At 65.2% G+C, this 23,121-nt stretch overlaps 1 protein-coding gene across 2 annotated transcripts in view; it reads left to right on the top strand.

Moving 5' to 3' along the window:
* The window catches only part of CAMK2B (calcium/calmodulin dependent protein kinase II beta), an 80,742-nt gene that overhangs the window by 22,923 nt on the left and 34,698 nt on the right, over positions 1–23,121 (top strand). For both annotated transcript variants that reach the window (XM_036085266.2, XM_036085265.2), the window contains exons 2-4: positions 716–810; positions 15,062–15,121; positions 22,981–23,035. In XM_036085266.2, the coding sequence (XP_035941159.1) occupies positions 716–810; positions 15,062–15,121; positions 22,981–23,035 (210 nt within the window). The remainder of the gene's footprint in view (positions 1–715; positions 811–15,061; positions 15,122–22,980; positions 23,036–23,121) is intronic.

The raw sequence follows: 23,121 nt of genomic DNA, 5'->3' as shown, positions 1-23,121 counted from the left end.
GCAGTTCAGAGACTGGAGGAAAGCGCGGGGCCGGACCTTGCTGCTGGGGCCACAGGTCGGGCAGGGAGGAGAGGGAGGTCAGTGAGGACGCGAGCCCTACACCTCTGCGCTGATGGGCCCCTCGCGGCCTGTTGGTTCACTGCGTCTGCCCCGTGGGACGAGTGGGCTTGCCTGTGCGGATGGAGAGCAAGGGGCGGCCCCCAGAAAGAGCGAGAGACTGGGATGGGGCCGGACTGCGGAAAGCAGGCAGCAGGAGTGGATGGGGGGCATCTGCGGAGGGGTGGAGGGCGTCTCCTAAGGGGCTGAGGCCGGGGGAGGGGCGCCCTGAGCAGAGCAGGAGGGCACCGGTGTAGGGGGCCCACCCCCACCAGCACAGGCTCAGGGAGATCCACAGTCAGCAGAGGAGAAGGAGCAGCGGGTCCCTCCCGCACTGCCTGGGGCTAGGCCGGTTCCGGCTCTGGGGAGGACTTGCTGGGCCTCACGGTTGGTGCAGGGAGCCAGAAGACGCACGCTGGGAGGCCCCAGGCAGGTCCTCGGTCCAGCAAGGACCACAAGGCCACGGCCTCGCAGGCGCCCAGGACGCGGGCCAGGAGCATCTGGTGCCCCTGCACCGAACAGATCTCTGCCCAGGCTGGGCTTTGGGGTCGGGTGCTGGGTGCTCACAGGGACATTAACTGGCTCTCCTCTCTCTCTCTGTCCCCCATTTCCTCCCCAGGGGGGCTTTCTCTGTGGTCCGGCGCTGTGTCAAGCTCTGCACCGGCCATGAGTATGCAGCCAAGATCATCAACACCAAGAAGCTGTCGGCCAGAGGTAGGCATGGGCTGTGTCGGCGGGGCCGGGCTCCTGCAGGCCCAGAGCTCAGCGGGACGTGAATGGTGCCTCCGGCCCAGTGGGGCCGGCAGCAGGGAGAGGGACCCATGCCCTCAGACCGGGGCTCACTCCTTGACTCTGGTTTCGGGGCTCACGGAGGGCTGGAGGTGGGGGCACTCGGAGATCTGAAGACTCCTAGTGACCGATGCTATGGGGCTGCCGGAATGACCCCTCCAGGTCCTCCGCACCAGGGAACAGTTTGCCAGCGCAGGGCAGGGCTCTGGGTCTGCAGGGGTGAGTGTGGTGCTGGGCAGGAGCCGGCCCTGGGCACGCGGCCTCACCCCGCCCACCTTGCCCCTTTGGAGCCCTTGCTGGGTGGCGGCCCAGGCTGGGCACGCAGATAGAACCCTGCCCTCTTGGGGTCCCACAGTGTTCCGTGTGGTGGGGGTTCTACCCTGAGCAGGTGACTCTGAGTACAGACTCAAGGGGGCGAGGGGCTGGGATCCGGGGCAGGGATCCAACAGGCCCCCCAAGGGACCTTTAGCACCATGGGGGTCCCATGGGTCCTCCGACCCCAGGGTCAGACAGGAGGAGGCCGGGTGACCCCTGGGCAGAGAGAGTCAAGTTAAGCCCCTGGCCTGGTGCTGTCTCGCCTGCCAGGGGACCCCCAGTTAGTGTCTAGTCATGAGTCTGAGCTGAGAGGCTGCTTCTCTGGCCAAAGAGGCGCTGAGCTTAGCAGTGCTGGCCTGGATCCTGCCTGAGACTGTGGGGTCCAGTCTGTGGGGTCTGCGGGTCAGTCCAGTGGCCTGCCGGGCACGCAGCTGAGCCCGCCCTGTGCGATTTCTTCAGGCCTCAGTGTTTCCAGGGGTGGGCACTCCTGTCCCAGCTCACGGTGAGGGGCCTGCAGTGCCCAGGTGGGTCAGTCCCACGTCCTCAGTGCTTGCTGTTCCTGTTGGGGCCCGAGGGCCGTGCAGGGGGTGTGAGCAGGGAAACTCTGGGCAGATCCAGAAGCATAAGCTCCCAACGGTCCTTTGAAGACAAAGGACCGTTGGGAGCTGCTTGGGGGACTGTAGTGGGCTCTGCTGGCCTTGGTGGCCTGGCCGTGGTGGCCAGGCCGGGAGGGGGAATGCCATGGATCTCCAGGCGACTCTGTGAGCCAGGGCAGCCCCCGGGCACGCGTGCCTGGACGAGGTGCTGCCGCTGAGCGTGTCCTAATGCATGCAGGCACGCACACACGGCGCTCCCGGAGCGCAGGGGAGCTCCCGAGGCCCCTGACACTGGGTGGGGGCACTGGTGGGTGCCGGCTTGCAGTGGTTTGGGAGGATATGTGTGCAGGTGTGGAGTCCCTAAGGCAGGAGGAACATAGGCTTGTTCCAGGCCACAGGAGGAGGAGAGGGAGCCCCCCTCAGATGTCCCCGAGACCGGTGAGGGGGCCCCTCCCACGTGCCTGGCACTGAGCACACATCCACATGAGCCACCGCAACTCTATGTGTGGGGCGTGAGCACAGGGGAGGGCACGGAGCAGTAGGAGGGTCTTGAGGGATGAATAGGAGTTTGTGAGGCTCAAGCAGAGAAGGATGTGGGTATGTTTCTGTGGAATCATGCAGCTCCTCTGAAGTACCCTCACCCCCCCGCCCTGTGGGTTCCCCCAAAGTGTTCTACAGGTAGGGAGGGTCAGGACCAGCAGAAGCCTAAAACGCAGGTGTGTTGGGAGAGTACCACTTGCTCATTCTGCCCCTGCAGGAGCGCACCTGCTCGCCCCTTCCTGACCAGACGGCCTGCTTTGCTGCCTCCGTGTCCCTGAGGCCAGGTCCCTGGAGCCCCTGCCAGTGGTGCGGCTGGGGAGCTGTGCAGAGCCTGGGGCTCCTGTCGGCCCTGCTCCGGGCCCGTGTCCTCGCTGGGCACAGCCTGGGATGGGTGGCGGGAGCAGGGCCGCGGCCAGGGCCCATGGGGAGCCAGAGCGGCTGGCCCGCCCCGTCCTGCCTTCCCTCGGGGCGGGGGGGCCCTGCTGCTTTGCCCCCCACGCTCAGACCTCTGCACTGCCCAGCACTGGGGGGTCTGGGACATTTTTGTTTCCTGTGTCACTCTTTTTGATGGAAATTTTCAAAATCCCTAAATATAGAGAAAGTGACAGAATGATCCCCCTTCAACAGCTACCGACTCTCAGCCAATTTCGCTCGTCTCTAAGCCCCCGCCCCCATCCCGCAGCGCATCCCAGGCGGCCTGTCATTTTGCACATGGTGTTCAGCATGTTTCCTGACGGAAAAGCGGTCTACAGACAACTGGTCGCCTCCCCTGTGCGGGGATCTCGGGGGTCCTTGGACCCTCTGCAGCCCCTCCCAGCCTTCCTAGCTGAGGGGGCCAGTGGGAGGGAGGGGAGAGGGTCTCCACGTGGACTCTCACCTTCGTGCTGAGTGCGGGCCAGCGATGGGCTGGGGCTCGGCACCCCCCGCCCCCCGTGCCTCAGTGTCCCCAGCCCTAATAGGGATAAAATTACTGTGTGCTTATTTCCAGCCGTGCACGGAGTAGCGTGCTTAGGAGCGGCCCGCAGGCACAGTGCTGCCCGAGACCTCCCCTCTCTGCCTCGCCCCCCTGCTGGCCACCCAGCCTGCAGGCCCCGGGCCCCCTCCTCCATGAAGCTGCCCAGGCCTTCCCGCACAGCTCGGAAACCCCCGAGCCTGAAGGCATTTCTCCACTGACCGCTTGCTCCTGGAGGGCACTTGCAGCTCTGTGCCCTTCCTGCTCCCAGCCCCTCCGTGAGGCTGCTGGGCTGGCTTCTGCAAGCCCCAAGTTCTCGTCTGGCCCTGTCTTCTCCCTCCCACTAACTCTCCCCAGGCCCTGGGCTTCTTCCAGTGCGTCACACCCCCGGGGCCTTTGCATGTGTGTGCTCTCTGGAAACGCTTCTCCCGAACTTCCCGTTGGTGGCATTTCCTCGGACGAGTCTGCCCTCAGCCTCCAGTGGAATCTGGGACCCAAGCGCCCCGTTTGTACTTTATGGCTGTCTTTCCCACCAGACTTCCGGGCCCTGTGGGCAGGGCCTTGATCTGCTCGGTTCACCGCCATGTCTCCCACACCCTGGTGGTGAGCGCTCCAGAAACTGGTGTTGAGGGGATGAACACATGCTTTGAGTGGACGCATTTTGACAAGGGGCAAGTACGGTGTATGCTGGAGATGGGTTAGGCTCCCAGGTGTGAGGCCAGGGTGGGGACGGGGGTGGAGGGTGTCTAGAGGGTTGACCGCAGCGTTGGGTCTGCGGGGTAGGCCCCTGGTCATCTGGACGCCCAGACACCTGAGCACTGGGGAGGTGCATTTCTGTGGAGGGGAAGCAGGGAGGCAAGGCCTGGCGGCCACTCTGCACACATATCCCGCAGGATCACAGAACGTGTCCTGAGCAAGGGCTCCCAGCCTGCTCTGTGCCCAGCGCCAAAGCGACTCCCTTGCCAGGAAGCCCATTTCCGAGATCTGTGCCCAGCTGTCCTTCTGGGAGGAGGGTGGAGAGGGGGCCGCGGGCTGTAGGGGCTAGAGTGTAAAGCTTGCTGTGTCATTGAGGAGGGGACTGTGAACAGAATTACTGAAGTACTGTTAACAAAAGCAGTTCGAGGGAAATTAATTGGCTGGGATAAGGTGGTCGTTGGGCACGAGAGTCTTAAAACCACGTCTTGTTCCCCCCCCCCCCCCCCCCCCCCCGCTCACTGTCGGCACCAAGTGGCTGCTCTTGGGGGAAGTTTTGCTGGCTTTGGAGGGCATGCTGCGGGCATGAGCCCAGAGCACCCGGGAAGCAGGGGCTGGCAATGACCCTGGGCGGCGGCTAAATGTGGGGGAGGAAGGACCTGCCGAGGAAAGGGGCCTGGAGCAGCGATCGTGCCCTGACCTTCAGCAGCACCGCATCTTCACGTGGCTTCTCAGTGACCTTCCTCACCCCCCGAGGTCGGGCTGGGCACCGCATTTCACAGATGAGAAAACCAAGTCCTACCGAAGCACAGACTTGATCAGGTGCCCAGAGCTGTGCTGAGCAGAGCCTGGGGCAAGGGCAGCTTTAGGTTTCACCCAGCTGAGGGGGCTGACTGGGGTCAGGCATGGGGCTGACCTCACAGGTGGGGCTCACAAGTGGAGTTCACCTCATGGGTGGGGGGCGATCTCTAGATGAGGGGATTGAGTGAGGAGATCGGGCCTCACCTCTGGGCCTCCTGCGACCCCCCAGCTGATGCCCAGCTCACCCCCAGGTCCCTTCCTGGGTCAGCTGGGCAACCCTCTCCCTAGGGTCCGTGTGGCCCCATGTGCCTTGGGGCGCCCCTGCGCGAAAGCATGATGGGGAGGAGTGAGCCCGACCTCCTCTCCCCAGAGAAACCTGAACCCGCCCAGGCCCCCTTCGCACAGCGGGACCGGGGTTTTGCCGCCGCGGGGACCCCCCCATGACCCACAGCCCGGAAAACGACCCGGGCTCCGCGGAACGGAACTGGGTTAACGGAGGACGCGGCGCCGCATTGCAGGGGCGGCTGAGCATGCGCGGCCGGCGCCCCTCCCTCCCTTCTCCTCCCCTGTGCTCCGAGTCGGGGACCCCTCCCCACCGTCCCCTCCCCTCCTTCCTGTCCCCCCCACCTCCTCTCCCTCCCTCTTCCCTCGTCCACACCCCTCCACCTTCCCCTCTCAAACGGCCCCCTCCGGGCTCAGAACCCCTCCCCTCCCTCTGCTCCTCCCTCCTGCCCACGCCCCTCCCCTCCCCACTCCCCTCCCCTCCCCAGCTCCGGGACGGCTTCCCTCTCCTCTGCTCCGGCACCCCTCCCGACCTGGGCACCCCCTCCGCTTGGAACCCCCTCCCCCGCCCACCCCCCTGGGGCCTGAGCAAGGGCCTCAGAGTGTAAGCAGGTCCCAATTTCAGATAAACAATGTTTTTTTTTGGAATAAGTATGTCCCAGACCCCCAACCAACTTTCAGTCCGCTCTGCCGTCATGTTGAGGATCCAGGGGACCCTGGGCGGTGGGAGGGGTCCCGCGGGGACTTGGAGGGTGGGTGGGAAGGGGGCCTCTCCCTCCGCGCCCTCCCGCTCCCAGCCCCGTCTCGGGTCGTGTTGGGGGACGCTCATCCCCGTGTCAGAGGAGGAGGGGGAGCATCGCGGGAACACGCTGGGTGGCCAGATTTAGCGGTTACACGGGGATTTCAAATAGACCATGAAATAAATTTGAATACAAATGCGGCCCAAATCGAATGGGCCATACTTACACTAGAAGAGGATTGTTGTTTGTCTGAATTTGGGACATACTTATACTAAAAAGTTCTTGTTGGTTATCTGAAGTTCAAATTTAACCGGGCATTTTGTGTTTTATCAGGCAGTTGATAAGAATAGCTTTTTGTGATTAATTCATCAACCAGATAGGCTGAGTCAAAGCTCCTGAAAATGGGGGTGGGGGGAGAAGGGCCCAGGGCAAGGGCAGAGAAGGAGCTGAGGCCAGGCCGGGGTGGGGGGGGGGGGGTCCTGGTGGGCTCACAGCTGAAGTGGAGAGCATGGCCACCTGGGGTTGGGGTGACTCTGGGGTGCAGCCGCGTTTGTGAAGGCGGAGTCAGGCCCCCGGGGCTTTGGGGCCTGGAGATCTGAGTGGTATCGGTGCTCCTGGAGCTCAGGAAGCCGCGGCGCTCCCCACCCACTGGGTTGTGGGGGACAGAGGGGGTGAGGGGGCAGCCGGTCCCTGGAAGTCTGGCCCAGGGTGGTGATTGGGAGGGTCATCAGGAGGGAATGTCTGTGAACTCCTGTGCCCTATGGGGTGGTTTTATCAGCCCTGTCCTTCCCCAAATCTGAAGGGACCCTTCCCAGCACCCCTGCCCACGCCCACATGCACCAAGAGCCCCCTGGAGGTGGGTGCGGGCTCAGAAGGGCAGCTCTAGGTCTGAGGACCCGGGTTCTGGCCCCAGCCCTCTCGCTCGGCAGGTCCTGGGGGCCTTGCGGGCTCTGGGTTTCATCTTTGAGTAAGACTGCGACGGGTGAGCCCTGCACGGTGGGGGCCATGCCCATTCGAGGAAGGCGTGTGGTCTCTGCTCACGCCAAGAGCATGGCCCAACTGTGCGGCTGAGGCAGGATCAAGGCTGCTGCTGGGGGTGGGCTGGGACGGGACCCTACCCTATAGGACCTATGGCACCGGGGCTGGGCAAAGAAGCGGGGAAGGAGGCAGCCACTGGGATCTCCCATCACCACACCCTCCTGTCCTGGAAGGTGACAGTGGCCCGTCTTACAGCTGACAAAACTGAGCATTCCAGAGGATAGTCACCACTGGTGAGGGTGGGCGTCCTGCCCTGCGGTCACGGGCATGACCCAGCACAGGACCCAGATCCCGGACAGCTGAGACGGACAGCAGCCTACGCTACCCAGGCTCGGAGCCCCCGGAGGGCTGCACGTCATGCAGGCCCGCATGCTGTCCTTGGGGACGCGTGAGCAGCCTGGGCTGCCGGAGGCAGGCATCGTAGTGACAAGAGAGTGGAGTCCCTGGTCCCCACAGCGGGATGTGGTCAGCTTCTCTGAATAATTCCTCTCTGGCAGGGGGTAGGAGGGCACTGCACCTGGTGCGCCCGGGGAGGTGGCTGGGACGGGGCGACCTTCCTTCTCTGGCAGCCGGGGCCAGGAAGCCCACAGCCAGGTTGCGCTGGATGAGGGGCAGGACAGCAGGGGCCCCACGTTCAGGCCCCGTCTCAGAGCTGAGCTGCGCCCGTGTTGGGTGATGGCTCTGGGCCTGAGGAGGGAGTGAGGAAGGCCTCCGTCCACGGGAGGCCAGCTGACGGCGGGGAGGGAGGGCTCTGGGGGCCCAGCTGCCACCCAGCCCCACGTGGCCCGCAGACAGCTCCGAGGCCCGGGAGCTGTCGTGTGGGGAGGGCCTGGTGGCTGTCTTTGTCCCCGGGGCAGCTGCAGGATGGCAAAGACACCCTTGTGGGGTGGGGGAGCTGCCTGACGCTGGCACGGTAATTGCTGGTTGCCGCGTTGCCTTTTTAAAACAAAACTCGCACAGAAGTCCGCGCGCGGGGGCATCTTTTCATCGTCCTCCCTCTGCCGGCACCCCGGGGCGCCTGGAGCAGGATGGGGTGCCCCACGGGAAGCACCGCAGGCTGGCGGGGGCCTCACCCCCCACGGCTGCCTGCACGTGGGCTCTGGTGCTGGGTCCCCCCGGTGACAGCCCGGCTCCACTCCCCCCCAGCCTCCTTGTGCCCCACACCCCATGTCAGAGTTGGGGCAACGGTCATCACAGCCCTACCTGGCGGGAGCCCTTGGCAGCTTTGGGGGCCTGTGCAGAGCGCTAGTCCCAGATGGCCCGGCAGGACCCCGAGCTGCCCCTGGAGTCTCCCCGCGAGCCCCATCTGCAGGCTCAGGCTGTGGAAGCTCCAGCTTGGGGACATCCTTCCTGAGAGCAGTCTCTTCCCCGGCAGTTGGCAGCTCAGCGCCCAGACGGGACGCCGTTAGCAGGACAGAGCCGAGGTGGGCGCCCCAGTGTGAGCAGGTGCAGCTGCTCCAACCCGAACTTGCCTGCCTTCCTGACCCGCTCCTTCCCCAGCACCCCCCCCCAGCTCCTCGAGACCCTGCAGGTGTGAATGTCCAGGACGTCAAGCAGCTCAGAGCCCCAGGGGGGCCAGCCTGGTTTCCCCAGCTCTGTCCCTGGGGATTTTAAGAATTCGGGGACATGAGAGTTACAGGGTTGATGCTGCACGGCGTGGGCCCAGGGCGATGGGTGATGTGGGTATCCGTGAGCCTCCTGAGATTCTAAAGGCTCCCTCTTGCCATCTGATGGTGCAGGCGTGGAGATGGGTGGGAAAGCAGAGGAGGGACCTCTGAGTGACGTCCCAGGGCCCAGTGCAGTGGGTCACCTGGGGTGACAGCTTCTCATCTACGTGCGCTGAAGCCCCCGGTGAGAGGAGCGGGGACACCTGCCAGTGTCTGGAACGTCTTGTGGGATGGGGCTGGTGGAGGGAAGCAGGAAAACAGGCCAGGCGCCCAGCTCTGCAGGGCAGGCTGGGAGTGGCGGGATGGAGGTGGGGGCAGGACTGGGGGCTGGGGTCTCCTGTCTGTCAAGTCCTCTCCCTGGGACCGCCCCACCCTTTTCCACATGGGAAACGGACTCGGAGCGAGGCTTGGCTTAGTTCAGGGTCCCCGTGTCCAGTGTCCCCCATGGCCGCCAGAGGCTGGCACACAGGCAGTCCCCCAGCTCGATGACCCTGGTTTGGGCTCCCTGCTGCTTTAGCCTGGAGGGAGCAGGAGCCTGAGCAGCCCAGGCCTGCGTGGCCCATGGCTGGATGCAGGATGGGACGAGGGGGCCGGCTCCCGCTGCAGCCTCTGGCTCCCCCCAGGTGCCCTGAGGTGGTCAGCACCTGGCCTCCTCCTGGGGGGCGGGGGGGGAGCTCTGTCTCTGGCAGGTGCGTGGCTCCCAGCGACAAAGAGGCAGCCAAGGGCCTGGGCTGCAGCCGGACTCCCCACGGCTTTGCCCACCGCTCCACACCACCAGGCCCCCCCAGTGCTGGTCCACATCTCCACCTGGGGCCAGGCCACGCACACACTCCCACACCCCGTAGCCTGAGGGCTGGCCACTCTTCTCTCCCGGGGCCTCAGTGGGCACTCATGTGTCCATGCAGAAGTGGACGCTGACCCTGGGCCAGGGGCCGGACCTTGACACAGATCCCCATGGGCTCCATCCAGGAGCTGCTGGACCTGGTGGGGCCTCCTGGGCAGCCACTGCCGTGGCCTGTGACCTCGGCCGACTTCATGACGTGTCCCAGCCTCCCTGCCCCCAGGCCTGAGCCTTCTGCCGTGCCTGCGTCCCCGGGTCATCCTGCGGACAGGGTGGGGGAGCCGATGGAGCCCCGGGTGCCCGCGGGGCTCCCCAGTGAGCACAGCCCGCCCGTCCCATCCCAGGGGTCCTCGGGGGTCCAGCGGCTGCCCTCTCAGCCCCCGCCTCCTGCCGGGCTGTGTACTCCCCGTGCAGGACTTCATGTTCCATCCAGCACGACTGCTGGTTTTTCCCAGGAGGTGGCCTCACTTGTCCCAGGCCAAGCCTCGGGGCGGGGGGCGGAGGGCGCGGCGGGGGGCAGCAGCTCCTCCTGCCAGGTGGGCCTGTCCCCCTCCCGTCCCTCCTCCGCCTGCACCAGCGCCTTGCGGGCGTCCTTCTGCCCCTGACAGCTCGGCTGCGGCTCCTGGCAGCTGGTGAGGGGCCAGGCGCCCACCCACGCCCTCCTGTCCCCCTTCTCCTGGCACCCCCCACCCCGTCTCTATTCTGAGTCACCCACAGCCTGGGAGCGGGTGGGGCTAGCGGGACTGGTGTCAGGGCTGGGAGGGCCGCATCCCTGCAGGGCCATGAGGAGCCGCAGCCTGGGGTCGTGTCCTGGCCTTGGGGACTGAGTGTCTGTGCACCTGCTTCCGTGACCGGGACTGCCAGCCACAGGCATTCTCTCCCACTGTGGGTACAGCCTCCCGCCTCCCTCGGCTTCCTGACTCCGTTTGGGGTGACCCACCCGAGGGGCCCTGTCTGGGGAGACCCTGCCTGGGGGCCTCTACCTGGGGGAGACCCTGCCTGGGGGAGACTCTGCCTGGGGGGGCTCTACCTGGGGGAGACCCCGCCTGGGGGAGACCCTGCCTGGGGGAGACTCTGCCTGGGGGGGATCAACCTGGGGGAGACCCTGCCTGGGGGAGACTCTGCCTGGGGGGGCTCTACCTGGGGGAGACCCTGCCTGGGGGAGACTCTGCCTGGGGGGGCTCTACCTGGGGGAGACCCCGCCTGGGGGAGACCCTGCCTGGGGGAGACTCTGCCTGGGGGGGATCAACCTGGGGGAGACCCTGCCTGGGGGAGACCCTGCCTGGGGGAGACTCTGCCTGGGGGGGCTCTACCTGGGGGAGACCCCGCCTGGGGGAGACCCTGCCTGGGGGAGACTCTGCCTGGGGGGGATCAACCTGGGGGAGACCCTGCCTGGGGGAGACTCTGCCTGGGGGGGCTCTACCTGGGGGAGACCCCGCCTGGGGGAGACCCTGCCTGGGGGAGACTCTGCCTGGGGGGGCTCTACCTGGGGGAGACCCTGCCTGGGGGAGACTCTGCCTGGGGTAGACTCTGCCTGGGGGGGATCAACCTGGGGGAGACCCTGCTTGGGGGAGACCCTGCCTGAGGGGCTCTACCTGGGGGAGACCCTGCCTGAGGGGCTCTACCTGGGGGAGACCCTGCCTGGGGGAGCCCTGCCTGGGGGGCTCTACCTGGGCGAGACCCTGCCTGGGGGAGCCCTGCCTGGGGGAGACCCTGACTGGGGACCTCTACCTGGGGGAGACCTTGCCTGGGGGAGACCTTGCCTGGGGGAGACCCTGCCTGGGGGTCCCTGCCTGGGGGAGACCCTGCCTGGGGGGGCCCTGCCTGGGGGAGACTGTGCCTGGGGGGACCCTGCCTGGGGGAGACCTTGCCTGGGGGGGCCCTGCCTGGGGGAGACCCTGCCTGGGGGGCCTTGCCTGGGGGGGCCCTGCCTGGGGGAGACCCTGCCTGGGGGGCCTTGCCTGGGGGGGCCCTGCCTGGGGGGGCCCTGCCTGGGGGAGACCCTGCCTGGGGGAGGCCCTGCCTGGGGGGCCCTGCCTGGGGAGACCGTGCCTGGGGGGCCCTGCCTGGGGGGGCCCTGCCTGGGGGCCCTGCCTGGGGGGCCCTGCCTGGGGGAGACCCTGCCTGGGGGGAGACCTTGCCTGGGGGGGCCCTGCCTGGGGGAGGCACTGCCTGGGGGGCCCTGCCTGGGGCACTTGCTGTGTGGAGCTGGCTTCGGTCTCCCGCTGCTATTTCTCGGGGCATTATTGGAGTGAGGTGGGTGAGGCCCGCTGTGTACGTGGAACAGACAGCACCCACATGTGGCCACGCATGGCAGGTGCCTGTCCTTTCTTGCCCCTTGGGGCCCCTGCCCATCCCCCTCCTGGCATGCCAGTGACAGCCCCGAGCAGCCCCTGCCTCCTCCCACTCGCGCCTGGGGTCTGGGAAGTGCTGTCCCCGTGGGGGGCGTGCAGGGCTCTGCCGAGTCCCCTGTCCCCAGGGCTCACAGCACAGCTGCATCTGCTCCCTGTGACCCGGGACCTGCGTGTGTCCCCTGGGTCGTGGACACAGTCAGTGCTGACCTTGCTCGGGTCTTCAGGACGGAAGAGGGCAGAGGGGCCTCCCCTCTCTGAGGTGGGGTTCCCAGAAGGTGGGGGAGCAAGTTTGCCCTCACTCCCTGGACCCCCACTTCTGTCCCCACTCTGTCCGTGGAAGACGACCTCAGAGGTGCGGTCCCTGCGGCTAGTGCACGTGGGGGGTGACGCAGGCTGGGTCTGACACAGAAGACGGGAAAGGAGACCCTCTCTGGGGGCGGGACACGTGGGGTGTCGGTAGGACAGGCTCTTGGGGTTCTCGCGTCCTTAGCACAGGTGCTGTGTGTGCCCTGTGGCAGGGGCCAGCATTCCCTAACAACACACTAGCCTGTGGGAGCGGGGCCGCAAGCGGCAGGTGCGGGGCCCAGGGCAGCTCCAAGTGCCCCCGACACTCCGGACACCTGGCCACAGCCCTGGGAGGGCCCTTTTGAGCCTCATGGCTGGTCTCACGGCTGGCCTGGTCCCTTGGACTGTGCAGCTCCCACAGCCCTAGCAGGTGCCTGGTGAGCCCTCCTGGGGTAGCCTGCTGCCGCCCAGCCAGGACGTCGTTACAGCAGACATGGTCAGGAGGGGCGCTGGGCTGGGGTCCCTGGGGTGCTGGTGGGCCCCGAGCAGGGCGGCTGGTGTCCCAGCTGCACCCCCCCAGGCCTGCTCAGTGATCGCTGCTGTGGTGTCTGAAGTCCCCACAGCCCCTTCGGGCGGCCAGAGCCCCAGGAGGGAGGCGGGTGCAGGGATGAGCAGGGGCAGCGAGGTCCCGGGGTTCATCAGGATCGCTGGCCCATCCCACACCCTGCTGCCCGCCGGGGAACCGGGTGAGCTGCAGGTGTCCTTCCTGATCCAGCTGACAATTTAGGGCCAGGACATGCTTCTCGTGGACCAGACTCGGTTAAATTTGACTCACTTCACTATGACCATGACAGGGTTCGTGATGTTAGTTTGGAAGTTAAGTGATGGCTTGGGCACCGTTGCAGGAAGGAATGAAAGCTGTGGGCAGGGTGAGGAAGCTGGCTTCGTGAGAAGGGGGACAGCTTCCCTTTCCCATCCCGGTCAGGGAATATCGGCTTAGACGATTAATTTCCGGGCAGATGTCACGGTGGCAGGTTTTCGGAACATGCCTTCATTAGTCCATGGCTTTTGCTCATTGGAGACTAATCAAACCCTTTTTTAAAAAAAAATATTTTGTCTCATTATAAAAGGAACACAAGATTGTTGTCAGAGTTGGGGGAAATACAAAGAATAAAGTAATTTATTGTTTAATAATCCTGTCATTCTGCCTCTGAGGGGGAAGTGTGGTCACGGTCTGGATGCGGTGTGCGCGTGCGGCTCCTTGGGGCTCGTGCGTGGTGAGACTTCGCGTCACAGCCTCTCCCCACCCCGTGCAGCCGGCCTGACAGCGAGGGGGACGGCTCGGAGGGTCAGTGACCTGCTGGGGCCATGGGTGGGTGCCGGCATGTGGCCCGGTGGCCAGGCTCCCCTTCTTGGCGCCACACAGGTGATTTCTCTCCCCCAGTGCGCTCGGCAGTCGGTCAGTCTTTGGGATGGGGCTGTGCCCTCGGGGACAGCTTTCGGGAATAACATACAGTCTTTTCTGTATTGCTTACTTCCCAAAAGGGGGTTCCCACGTGCATTTTTCTCCTGATTTTTATGTATGAAAACGACCCCGGCTCCCACCTCCCCACCCCCCTGAGCTCTCCCTGCCTGGGCTTCGCTCCATCCTGGTCCACACGCGGAAGGGCTTCTCGGTTGTCATGCACACGTTGGGGGAGTCAGCTCTGACAGTCCTGGGACGGTTGGCAAATTCGGAATACGGACTGCAGGTTAGGTTCACGTTCTGTATTGCGTTCGACTTACGGCACTGAGATCGGGCCAGAGAGCATCCTCGTTCTTAGGACATGTTCACGGGCTGTCGCCTGGTAGGAGCACGTGGAGCGTGGGGCTTCTCTCAGATGCTCAGGAAAAGTAAGTGTGTGTCAGGCGTGACGTTCCCGCTCAGGAAAGGCACGTGCGTGTTTGCAAGTCTGTCCCAGCCCAGCACTGTCACACGGCCCTGGGAGAGCTGACCACAGATGAGGCAGAAGGACCTTCTGGTGCCTGGGTCTGTTCCCCCCGAGCCCAGGCGGGGACCAGGGCCCGGCAGGTCTGGGGAGGCCTGCGGAGTTTAGCACGTTTGCTGCACACCACAGCGCCTTCCTGATTCACCGGGGATCGGCAGACAGAGAGCACCCACCTGCTGGTACAGTAACGTGCTCCCCAGACCCTTGCTCTGAGGGGCTCAGCACGTGCAGGGGTGGGTGGGGGCTCAGGACCCCTGGCACCCCCTCCCTGGGCGCGTCCAACCCTGGGGCAGCTGCCATCCTGACCTTGGGACCCCCCTGCCTCCAAGGTCTGGCCACACGTGTGTGCCCAGCGACCTGCGTGTGTTGATCTCTGTGAAAGAAAGCACATTTTGGGTCTTCCTTTGTAAGTGGCTTGTTGACTCAGCCTGTGTGGGGAGTTGGGGTGGTGTGCCCGCGCTGCCGATGGGCGATTCTGTTGTGCAGCTGTAATCATGTTAATTCTGCATTCTCCGGTCAATGGAAAGGTGGGTTTTTTCAGTATTTTCCTCTTAAAGCCTCCATCAAATTTTAAAATCCTCCTGGTACCCTGATGTGTGGAATAGAACATTTCTGATAAATGGCTCAGTCCTTAGAGGCGCAGCCTCTGGAACGGAAGCGCTGGCCTCGAGGGGCAGGGAGGAGGGCCAGGAGGGCCCCCAGGACCTCCTCCAGCCCCACGGCCACCGACGAACACGCTCGGCTTCAGCAGGAGGCTCCGACGAGTCTGGAATTAGGACACATAAGTGAAGGATAAATTGGGGCTGTCAGCTCTGCCGTGAAATGTACAGCACTTTGTCCTCCCGAACCACCTGGGGCTCCCCGCCTCTGCCTCCGTGGGCCTCTCACCACAACACCAGGCAGCCTCTTCCCGCCCCGGCCCTGCCGGCCAGGGGACCCGGGCGGTCGGCGGGCACGCGCGGAGGGAGGCGGTGGGCACCTCCCGGGCCGTGAGTGTGTCTGGCACCCACTGGTCTTGGTGCTGGGCCCGGGGGGTCATGGCTGCTGGGGCACGAGGTCACACCGTGTTGCTCTCTGTCCGCAGATCACCAGAAGCTGGAGAGAGAGGCTCGGATCTGCCGTCTTCTGAAGCATTCCAACATCGGTGAGCAGCCCTCCTGGGGGCGGGCGCGGGGGCCCCGTCTCTCTGCCCCATGGCCAGGGGCTTTCTCTCCCGAAGATCACGCTTGCAGAGGGACACCCAGAGGCCTCCTTTTCCTTCTCCGTAGAAGTGTCCCCACCCTCAGGCACTTGGCAACGGCTCTCCCTCCTGACCAGCGGGGACCCTGGGGGCTCCGGGCAGCCCCCTGTGGCCACTCCGCCTGGATGGGTCCCCGCCCGTTGCTCTAACTCGCAGCTGTGATCCTGGCAGAAACATTCTGTGGCTTCAGAAAAGCCACAAGACAGCCCAATTAAGACGAAAAATGGTTGGAAACGGAAAACCTCAAAGGCCACGCCAAGCGCCGTCCTGGCCTGATGTCTGAGGTCTGGTTCTGGAGAACCACTGCTGTCCCCTGCTGGTCCTCGCCGCTGCGGCCTGGGGCGGTGGTCCCGGCAGGGGCCGCGGAGCCCCGGGAGCATGGGGCCTCGGCCTCGAGGACGGTCGCCCTTTTTCTGAAAGCCCAGATCCTCCCCCTTGTGCACCCACAGGACCCTGGAAGTCAGCTGGGCCTCCCGGGCCGCTCGACCTCCACTCAGCCACGTGCCTGCCCCTCACCCCAGCGGCTCTGGGGTGTTCCCTGCCTGCTCCCCTGGGGCGCAGGTGTGTGTCCTCCTGCCTGCCCTGCTCCACCACCGGCCCTGTAGGGACTTCTGAGGAGCCCCCTGCGGGAAGCAGCCGGAGGCACTGACGGGCCGTTGGGTTTGCTGCCTCGGGGGGCGCCCAGGGAGCTTGTCAGGGTGGAGTCTGGGCCCCTCCTTCCACGGTTCCCACTCAGTTGTGCCAGGACAGGGCCCAGGACTCCGTTTAATAGGAATGGCAGGCCGGGTGGCTCAGCCACTTCTGGAGCCCCTGGCCTGGGGGGGTGCATGCCACTCCCAGCTCCCAGGCCAGGGCCTCAGCCTTGGGGAGCCCTAGGAGGCTGCAGGAAGCCTCAGCCAGCCCTGGGAGCTCTGCCCGGAGGCCCGTGGCCCTGCAGGACCTGTGGGAGGGGCGGTGAAGGCAAACCCCCCACTTCCTGGGCAGCCCCCGCCCCGTGCCCGCAGGCGGCTTCAGCCCTGGGCACGGGCCTTTACTTCCAGCTTTTCAAGCCGCGTGTGTTGCACCCACTGGCATGCAGGGTCCTGACTCAGAGGCCTGGCATGGGCCTAGGAATTGGAGCTTCACCAGTGTGCTTGGTGATTCCGATGCCGGCGTCCACAGGGACCCCAGCCACTCTTCACTGGCGGGGTGGCGGGGGGGTGTGTGGGCACATGGTGGGCTTCAGTCCGACCTTCCACTGCCCCGGACACCAGTCACCTGCTCACCCTCACCACCACCCCGCCAAGTCTGCCCGCCTCCCTGCCTTTGCCAGCCCCCTCCCCTGCATCATCTGAGCACCAGCCAAGAGTGGGTGAGGAATTCCCTTTTAATAGGGGAGGACCCAGGTGTTCTCTGGGTTGGTGTTTTGTGACAGTTTTTCAAAAGACATCTCCTTTCCCTGCCTGGATGCCCAGTGTTGTTCCTGGTCAGTTATGATCAGTCCCTGAAGTCCTCATAGCAGCTTCATTCCAGAACACGGGGAGGCAGAGCTGAGACTGGGGTGCAGAGGGAACATTCCAGAACACGGGGAGGCAGAGCTGAGACTGGGGTGCAGAGGGAACATTCCAGAACACGGGGAGGCAGAGCTGAGACTGGGGTGCAGAGGGAACATTCCAGAACACGGGGAGGCAGAGCTGAGACTGGGGTGCAGAGGGAACATTCCAGAACACGGGGAGGCAGAGCTGAGACTGGGGTGCAGAGGGAACATTCCAGAACACGGGGAGGCAGAGCTGAGACTGGGGTGCAGAGGGAACATTCCAGAACATGGGGAGGCAGAACTGAGACTGCAGGGTGCAGAGGGAACATTCCAGAACACGGGGAGGCAGAGCTGAGACTGCGGGGTGCAGAGGGAACATTCCGGAACACGGGGAGGCAGAGCTGAGACTGGGATGCGGAGGGAACATTCCAGAACACGGGAAGGCAGAGCTGAGACTGGGTTGCAGAAGGAACATTCCAGGACAAGGAGGAGGCAGGCTGACACAGGGGGATGTAGAGGGAACATTCCAGAACATGGAGACAGAGCTCAGACTACAGGGTGCAGAGGGAACATTCCAGAACAAGGAGGAGGCAGAGCTTACACGGAGTGGTACAGAGGGAACATTCCAGAACATGCGGGAGGCAGAGCTCAGCCTGGGGGGTGCAGAGGGAACATTCCAGAACATGGGGGAGGCAGGGCTGAGACTGCAGGGTGCAGAGGGAACATTCCAGAATAAGGAGGCAGAGCTGAGACTGTGGGGTGCAGAGGGAACATTCCAGAACACGGGAAGGCAGAGCTGAGACTGGGTTGCAGAAGGAACATTCCAGGACAAGGAGGAGGCAGGCTGACACAGGGGGATGCAGAGGGAACATTCCAGAACATGGGGGAGACAGAGCTCAGACTGCGGGGTGCAGAGGGAACATTCCAGAACAAGGAGGAGGCAGAGCTTACAAGGAGTGGTACAGAGGGAACATTCCAGAACACGGGGGAGGCAGAGCTCAGGCTGGGGGGTGCAGAGGGAACATTCCAGAACATGGGGGAGGCAGGGCTGAGACTGCAGGGTGCAGAGGGAACATTCCAGAATAAGGAGGCAGAGCTGAGACTGTGGGGTGCAGAGGGAACATTCCAGAACATGGGGGAGGCAGAGCTCAGCCTGGAGGGTGCAGAGGGAACATTCCAGAACACGGGGGAGGCAGGGCTGAGACTGGGGCATTTAAAGGGAACATTCCAGAACATGGGGAGCCAGAGCTGAGACTGGGGTGCAAAGGGAACATTCCAGAACATGGGGGAGGCAGGGCTGAAACTGGGGCATTTAGAGGGAACATTCCAGAGCAAGGAGGAGGCAGGACTGAGACTGGGGTGCAGAGGGAACATTCCAGAACATGGGGAGGCAGGGCTAGACTCGGGTGCAGAGGGAACATTCTCTGTAGACTCAGGAGGGGCTCTCTGGGGAGTCGTGGGAGAGACGTCTAGGGGGAGGTGAAGGGTCCCCTTGCTCCCGGGCCTGGGTCTGCCCAGCCCCACTGTGGACAGAAGTGCCCCCGGTGCCCCGGGAGAGGCAGTGGGACCTCGTCAGCCAGGTGCAGGGCGGGGGCTCTGGGAGGGGCTCCCCATCCTGTGCCCGTCCTCAGAGCAGCTGTGTTTGGGGCGTGGGGAGGGAGGGAGCCTCAGTTTCTCCATCTGTGAAGTGGAGAAGGGCACTCACAGGGAGTGCCCGGGAGGAACTGAGAGGAGTCAGGTGGAGGGCGCAGCGCTGAGCCCTCCCCGTGGAGGTGACTTGGGGAGGCTCGCAGTCCGTCGTGGCTGGCGACCTGCCGTGGCTCTGAGCTCCCCCAGGGTCTGTGCCTCGAGCGGGGCCGCACAGGCCACACACTTCTGGGGCTCTTAACTCGCGTGAGTCACCCGCGCTGCATGACCCGCGGCAAAACTCAGCCCGTGCGCACTGATGTTCTCTGCGGACTCAAGAGCCGTGGGGCTGGGTGGTCAGGGCTGCTACAGAGCCTGCGGGATCCGTGCAAAATGAAAATGCAGGACTCAAGACAGCAGAACAGGCCTCCCGGGCCCGGGCAGCTCCGCCGGGGCTCCCGTGCGGTGTGGACACTGGCCCGAGCTGCGTCTTCCGAATGTTTGCCTGCATCTTTAGCGTTTGCTTCTAGGGCTTGCTCACATGGCCATCGGTGGGAGGCCGGAGTCCCTCCCTACTGGGCGTCTCGTTGGGGCCACTTGAGCATCTTCACGTGGCAGTGGGTCCCCAGAGTGCATAATGACAGGGACTCAGAGGGAGACAGACAGAGAGGTAGGGAGGGAGAACGAGGGGCACGAAGCTGCTTTTTCCTCCCAAAATGTAGTAAAATGCACATAGTATTTATAATTTTAACCGTTTTTAAGGTATATAGTTCAGCGTCATCATGTATATTCACAACACGTGTGATCATTGCCGTTATCTGTACCCACACTTTCCGTCATCCTGGGTGGGAAGTCTGCACCCGGGAAACGCTACCTCCCGTCGAGCCCCCCAGGCCCGGGAACCACCACGCACTGTGTCCGTGGATTGGTCCCCGCTGGGAACCGCATGGCCGCGGGATCACACATCGGTCCCTTTGTGACTCTCGTTTCGCTTGGCATAACGTCATCACCGTCAGTGTTGAAGCGAGTTGCCGGTTTTCCTTGCTTTTCAAGGCTACGTAATATTCCGCCCTGTGGCCGGACCAGTTTGCTTCTCCGTTCACCCGACAGTGGACCCTTGGCTTCTTGCCGCCTGTCGGCCGCTGCAGACACGGATGTGCGAGTATTTGTGTGGATCCGGCTTTCACATCTCTGGCCACACACCCAGTGGTGGCGTGGCTGGCCCATGGGCCGGTCTGTGTTTCACTTTTGCAGGAACCGCCATGCTTCCTAGGCCTAGTCTAGGAGGGGCCGCGCCATCACCCTGCCGATCCTCTTCTTGAAGGCCGGCCACACGCGAGGCTGAGGGACCTAAGCTCTCCTCTTGAAGAGGAGCATCAGAGCATGGGGTGTGTTCCGCCCCCCGCGATGAGCATGTGGGGCCTCTGCTGAGCTGTCACGCTGGGAGTGAGGTGCACAGAGCCGGCTTCCCATCACCAGCTGCCCAGGCAGAGCCCTCCCCAGCTGGTACAGTTTCTCTTCAGAGACAAGGAGGTCCCTGGGCAGGGCAGAGGGGGCAGCGTGTGGCCTGGCTTCAGCGGTGCCTTCTGCGGGGAGTAGGCCTGGGTGTCTGGGATGGGCCTCACCCGGTGTCCCCCAGCCTCCCCCCAGCCTCCCCCAGCCTCCCTCCAGCCTCCCCCAGCCTCCCCCAGCCTCCCCCAGCCTCCCTCCAGCCTCCCCCAGCCTCCCTCCAGCCTCCCCCAGCCTCCCCCAGCCTCCCAGCAGCCTCCCCCCAGCCTCCCCCAGCCTCGCCCCAGCCTCCCCCAGCCTCGCCCCAGCCTCCCCCAGCCTCCCCCAGCCTCCCCCAGCCTCCCAGCAGCCTCCCCCAGCCTCCCCCAGCCTCCCTCCAGCCTCCCCCAGCCTCGCCCCAGCCTCCCCCAGCCTCCCCCAGCCTCCCCCAGCCTCCCTCCAGCCTCCCCCAGCCTCCCCCAGCCTCCCCCTAGCCTCCCCCAGCCTCCCAGCAGCCTCCCCCCAGCCTCCCCCAGCCTCCCTCAGCCTCCCTCCAGCCTCCCCCAGCCTCCCTCCAGCCTCCCCCAGCCTCCCCCCAGCCTCCCCCCAGCCTCCCTCAGCCTCCCCCCAGCCTCCCCCAGCCTCCCCCCAGCCTCCCCCCAGCCTCCCCCCAGCCTCCCTCCAGCCTCCCCCAGCCTCCCTCCAGCCTCCCCCAGCCTCCCCCAGCCTCCCCCAGCCTCCCTCCAGCCTCCCTCCAGCCTCCCCCAGCCTCCCTCCAGCCTCCCCCAGCCTCCCTCCAGCCTCCCCCCAGCCTCCCTCCAGCCTCCCTCAGCCTCCCTCCAGCCTCCCCCAGCCTCCCTCAGCCTCCCTCCAGCCTCCCCCAGCCTCCCTCCAGCCTCCCCCAGCCTCCCCCTAGCCTCCCCCTAGCCTCCCCCAGCGTCCCAGCAGCCTCCCCACAACCTGCACTCAGCCTCCCCTCTGCATACTGACCCTCTACTCAGGGCCTGGCTCAGGGAGGGCAAATCCCCACCTTCTGGTTTCTGGGGCTGGAACTGACCTCCTTTGCCGGGTGGTTCACCCCTGAGCTTGGCAGTTGGGCACGGTGGAGGACATGCCCTGGGGGGACTTCCTGCCTGGACGGTGGAGGCCAGTGCAAGTCCGGGAGAGGAGAAAGGTCCCCGGATGTTATGCATCCGGGCTGGGCCTTGCCGCCACAGCCAGCATGGGGGTCCAGGAAGGGGGTCCGGAGGCTGCCTGGGAGGGTGAGGGGCCCCCCTGAGAGCCCCCCGGCCTGGGACCCAGGTACAGCCCCTGGAAGAGCCGTGGCCCCGGCGAGGGGAGCATCCTGGGTGCACGCCTGTGTCCTCTGTGTGGCGGCCTCGCGGGGCTTCCAGGCTGGGCTCTCGGGTGCCGGCGGGGCAGGCTGTCGTCACTACGTATCCTGCTCAGTGTTACGTACTTCCTGCTTTATTTAGGTAGATTCTGTGACAAGTCGCTTTCTCCCTGGGCTCTGTTAGAAATCACGGTCTCGTATGCTAGATAGGTTTCTTTCTAAATCATTAAAATAATGTGCATCTATTTTTTAAATGCTAAAAACGTTGGGGAAAAAAGTGTCCACATGCACGTAGCCTCCACTCCCCCCTAAACCCCTGTGTCTCCCGGGCGAGGAGGTAGGACCTGCCAGCAGGACCTAGGAGCCCGGCCCCTTCCCACCAGCACTGGGGGGCAGGGGCCCCCTGCAGCACCCCAGCTTCATGAACCCCTGGGACTCCCCAGGGAAGGAGAGTAAGGCCCCCAGGAATGTCCCTCAGGGGCCCTCAGGCCTTTCTTGCTTGGAGCTCCCGGGGAGGCGGCCGGGGCAGAGGAGCCCGCACCTGGAGGGGGTGAGCTTTTCTTCACCGCGCTGATTTCACGGAGGGTCCCGGAAGGAGGTTGCAGTGAGCAGGGGTCTGCTGGGTGTTGGGGAGAGGCCGGTCAGCATCAGCTCTGCGCGCCCGGAGGCCTCCGGGACGTCCCCGGGAGAGGTGACTGAGCCCAGGCAGCTGGTGGAGGCCCGGGGCCCGGGAAGACCTCGCTTCGTGAGCATGTGGCCACGGGGGTGCTGAGGGCGGAGGGGAGAAGGCTGGATGCCGGGCCCTTGAGCAGAGGCACAGAGCAAGAAACGGGGGGGCAGCAGGCTAGAGGAGCCGGCCCCTGGAGTGGGCGACCGGACGCCCCAACTGCTCGGGCAGGAGCCCGGCCTCGGTGCCAGGCTTGGGCCCGTGTCCGCGACCGCTGCGGCCGGACTGGGCTTCCCGGCGTGAAGACGCTGCTGGCCGGGCCCCCGGGAGGGTTGCAGCGGGAGGAAGAAGGGGGCCTGCTGGCGGGTCGAAACTAAGGGCGCGAGGCCGGGGCCTCCCTACCTCCCTGCGGGGAGAGGCCCAAGGAGCCGCGGGCCCTGGGGGTCCCGAGCCCTGCTCCGCTCGCTGCCGGGCCCTCGGGGAGCCGTGCGCCTCTCCGCCGTGTGCGTGGCCTCTCGGGCGGCAGGAGCGCTCCGAGCAGCGCCCGCAGGAGGCAGACCTGGCACGGGAGCGGCGGCGGCGTTTTGTGCCGAGAGCACTTCCTTGGCTGTCCCCTCGCTCGCTCGTCCCAGGCTAGCCGGTGCCCTCGGGCGGGGCGCTGCTCCAGGCTCAGGGACACACAGGCTGGGGGAGCACCTGGAACCCAGACCCAGGGCCTGAGCTTCTGGAAGTGGTCCCTCGCTGGGCTCCCTTCGCTTGCCCCGAGAGGCGGGCAACCGGGCCCCACGGCTCGTGTCCCGGTCCTGTGAGCGGCTCCTTTCCAGGGCCCGGTCCAGCGAGCCTCCACCCTGTGGCCCCACCTCGCCTGCGACCCCCTGCGCCCTGGCCGCGGGCTGAGAGGGGCCTGGGTCTCCCTCGGGCAGACGAAAGGGGACAGCGGACACCTAGGGCCCCGTGGATGTCCGCCTGGGACCCATGGTTCTCCCCTTGGGCTCTGCCCTGCAGCCCCCCCGCCGTGGGGAGCCCCAGGCCCTTGTTGGGATGGGTGGGCCCCCTCCATGAGGGAGGGGGCTGCGCGGCGAGGGCGGGGCCCGGGCTGGGCCAGCCCCTCACGGCCTCTTCTGTCCCCACAGTGCGGCTGCATGACAGCATCTCTGAGGAAGGGTTCCACTACCTGGTCTTCGATCTGTAAGTGCCTGAGCTGGGGACGCCCCCCTGCATGACTGGGGGGCAGACGGCAGCTGGGGGGGCGGGGGGAAGGGGACGACCCGAGG

Source organism: Halichoerus grypus, chromosome 12 (genome assembly GCF_964656455.1).
Source record: "Halichoerus grypus chromosome 12, mHalGry1.hap1.1, whole genome shotgun sequence".
In the NCBI taxonomy this organism is placed as follows: domain Eukaryota; kingdom Metazoa; phylum Chordata; class Mammalia; order Carnivora; family Phocidae; genus Halichoerus; species Halichoerus grypus.
This window is presented reverse-complemented; position numbering and strand designations above follow the sequence as displayed.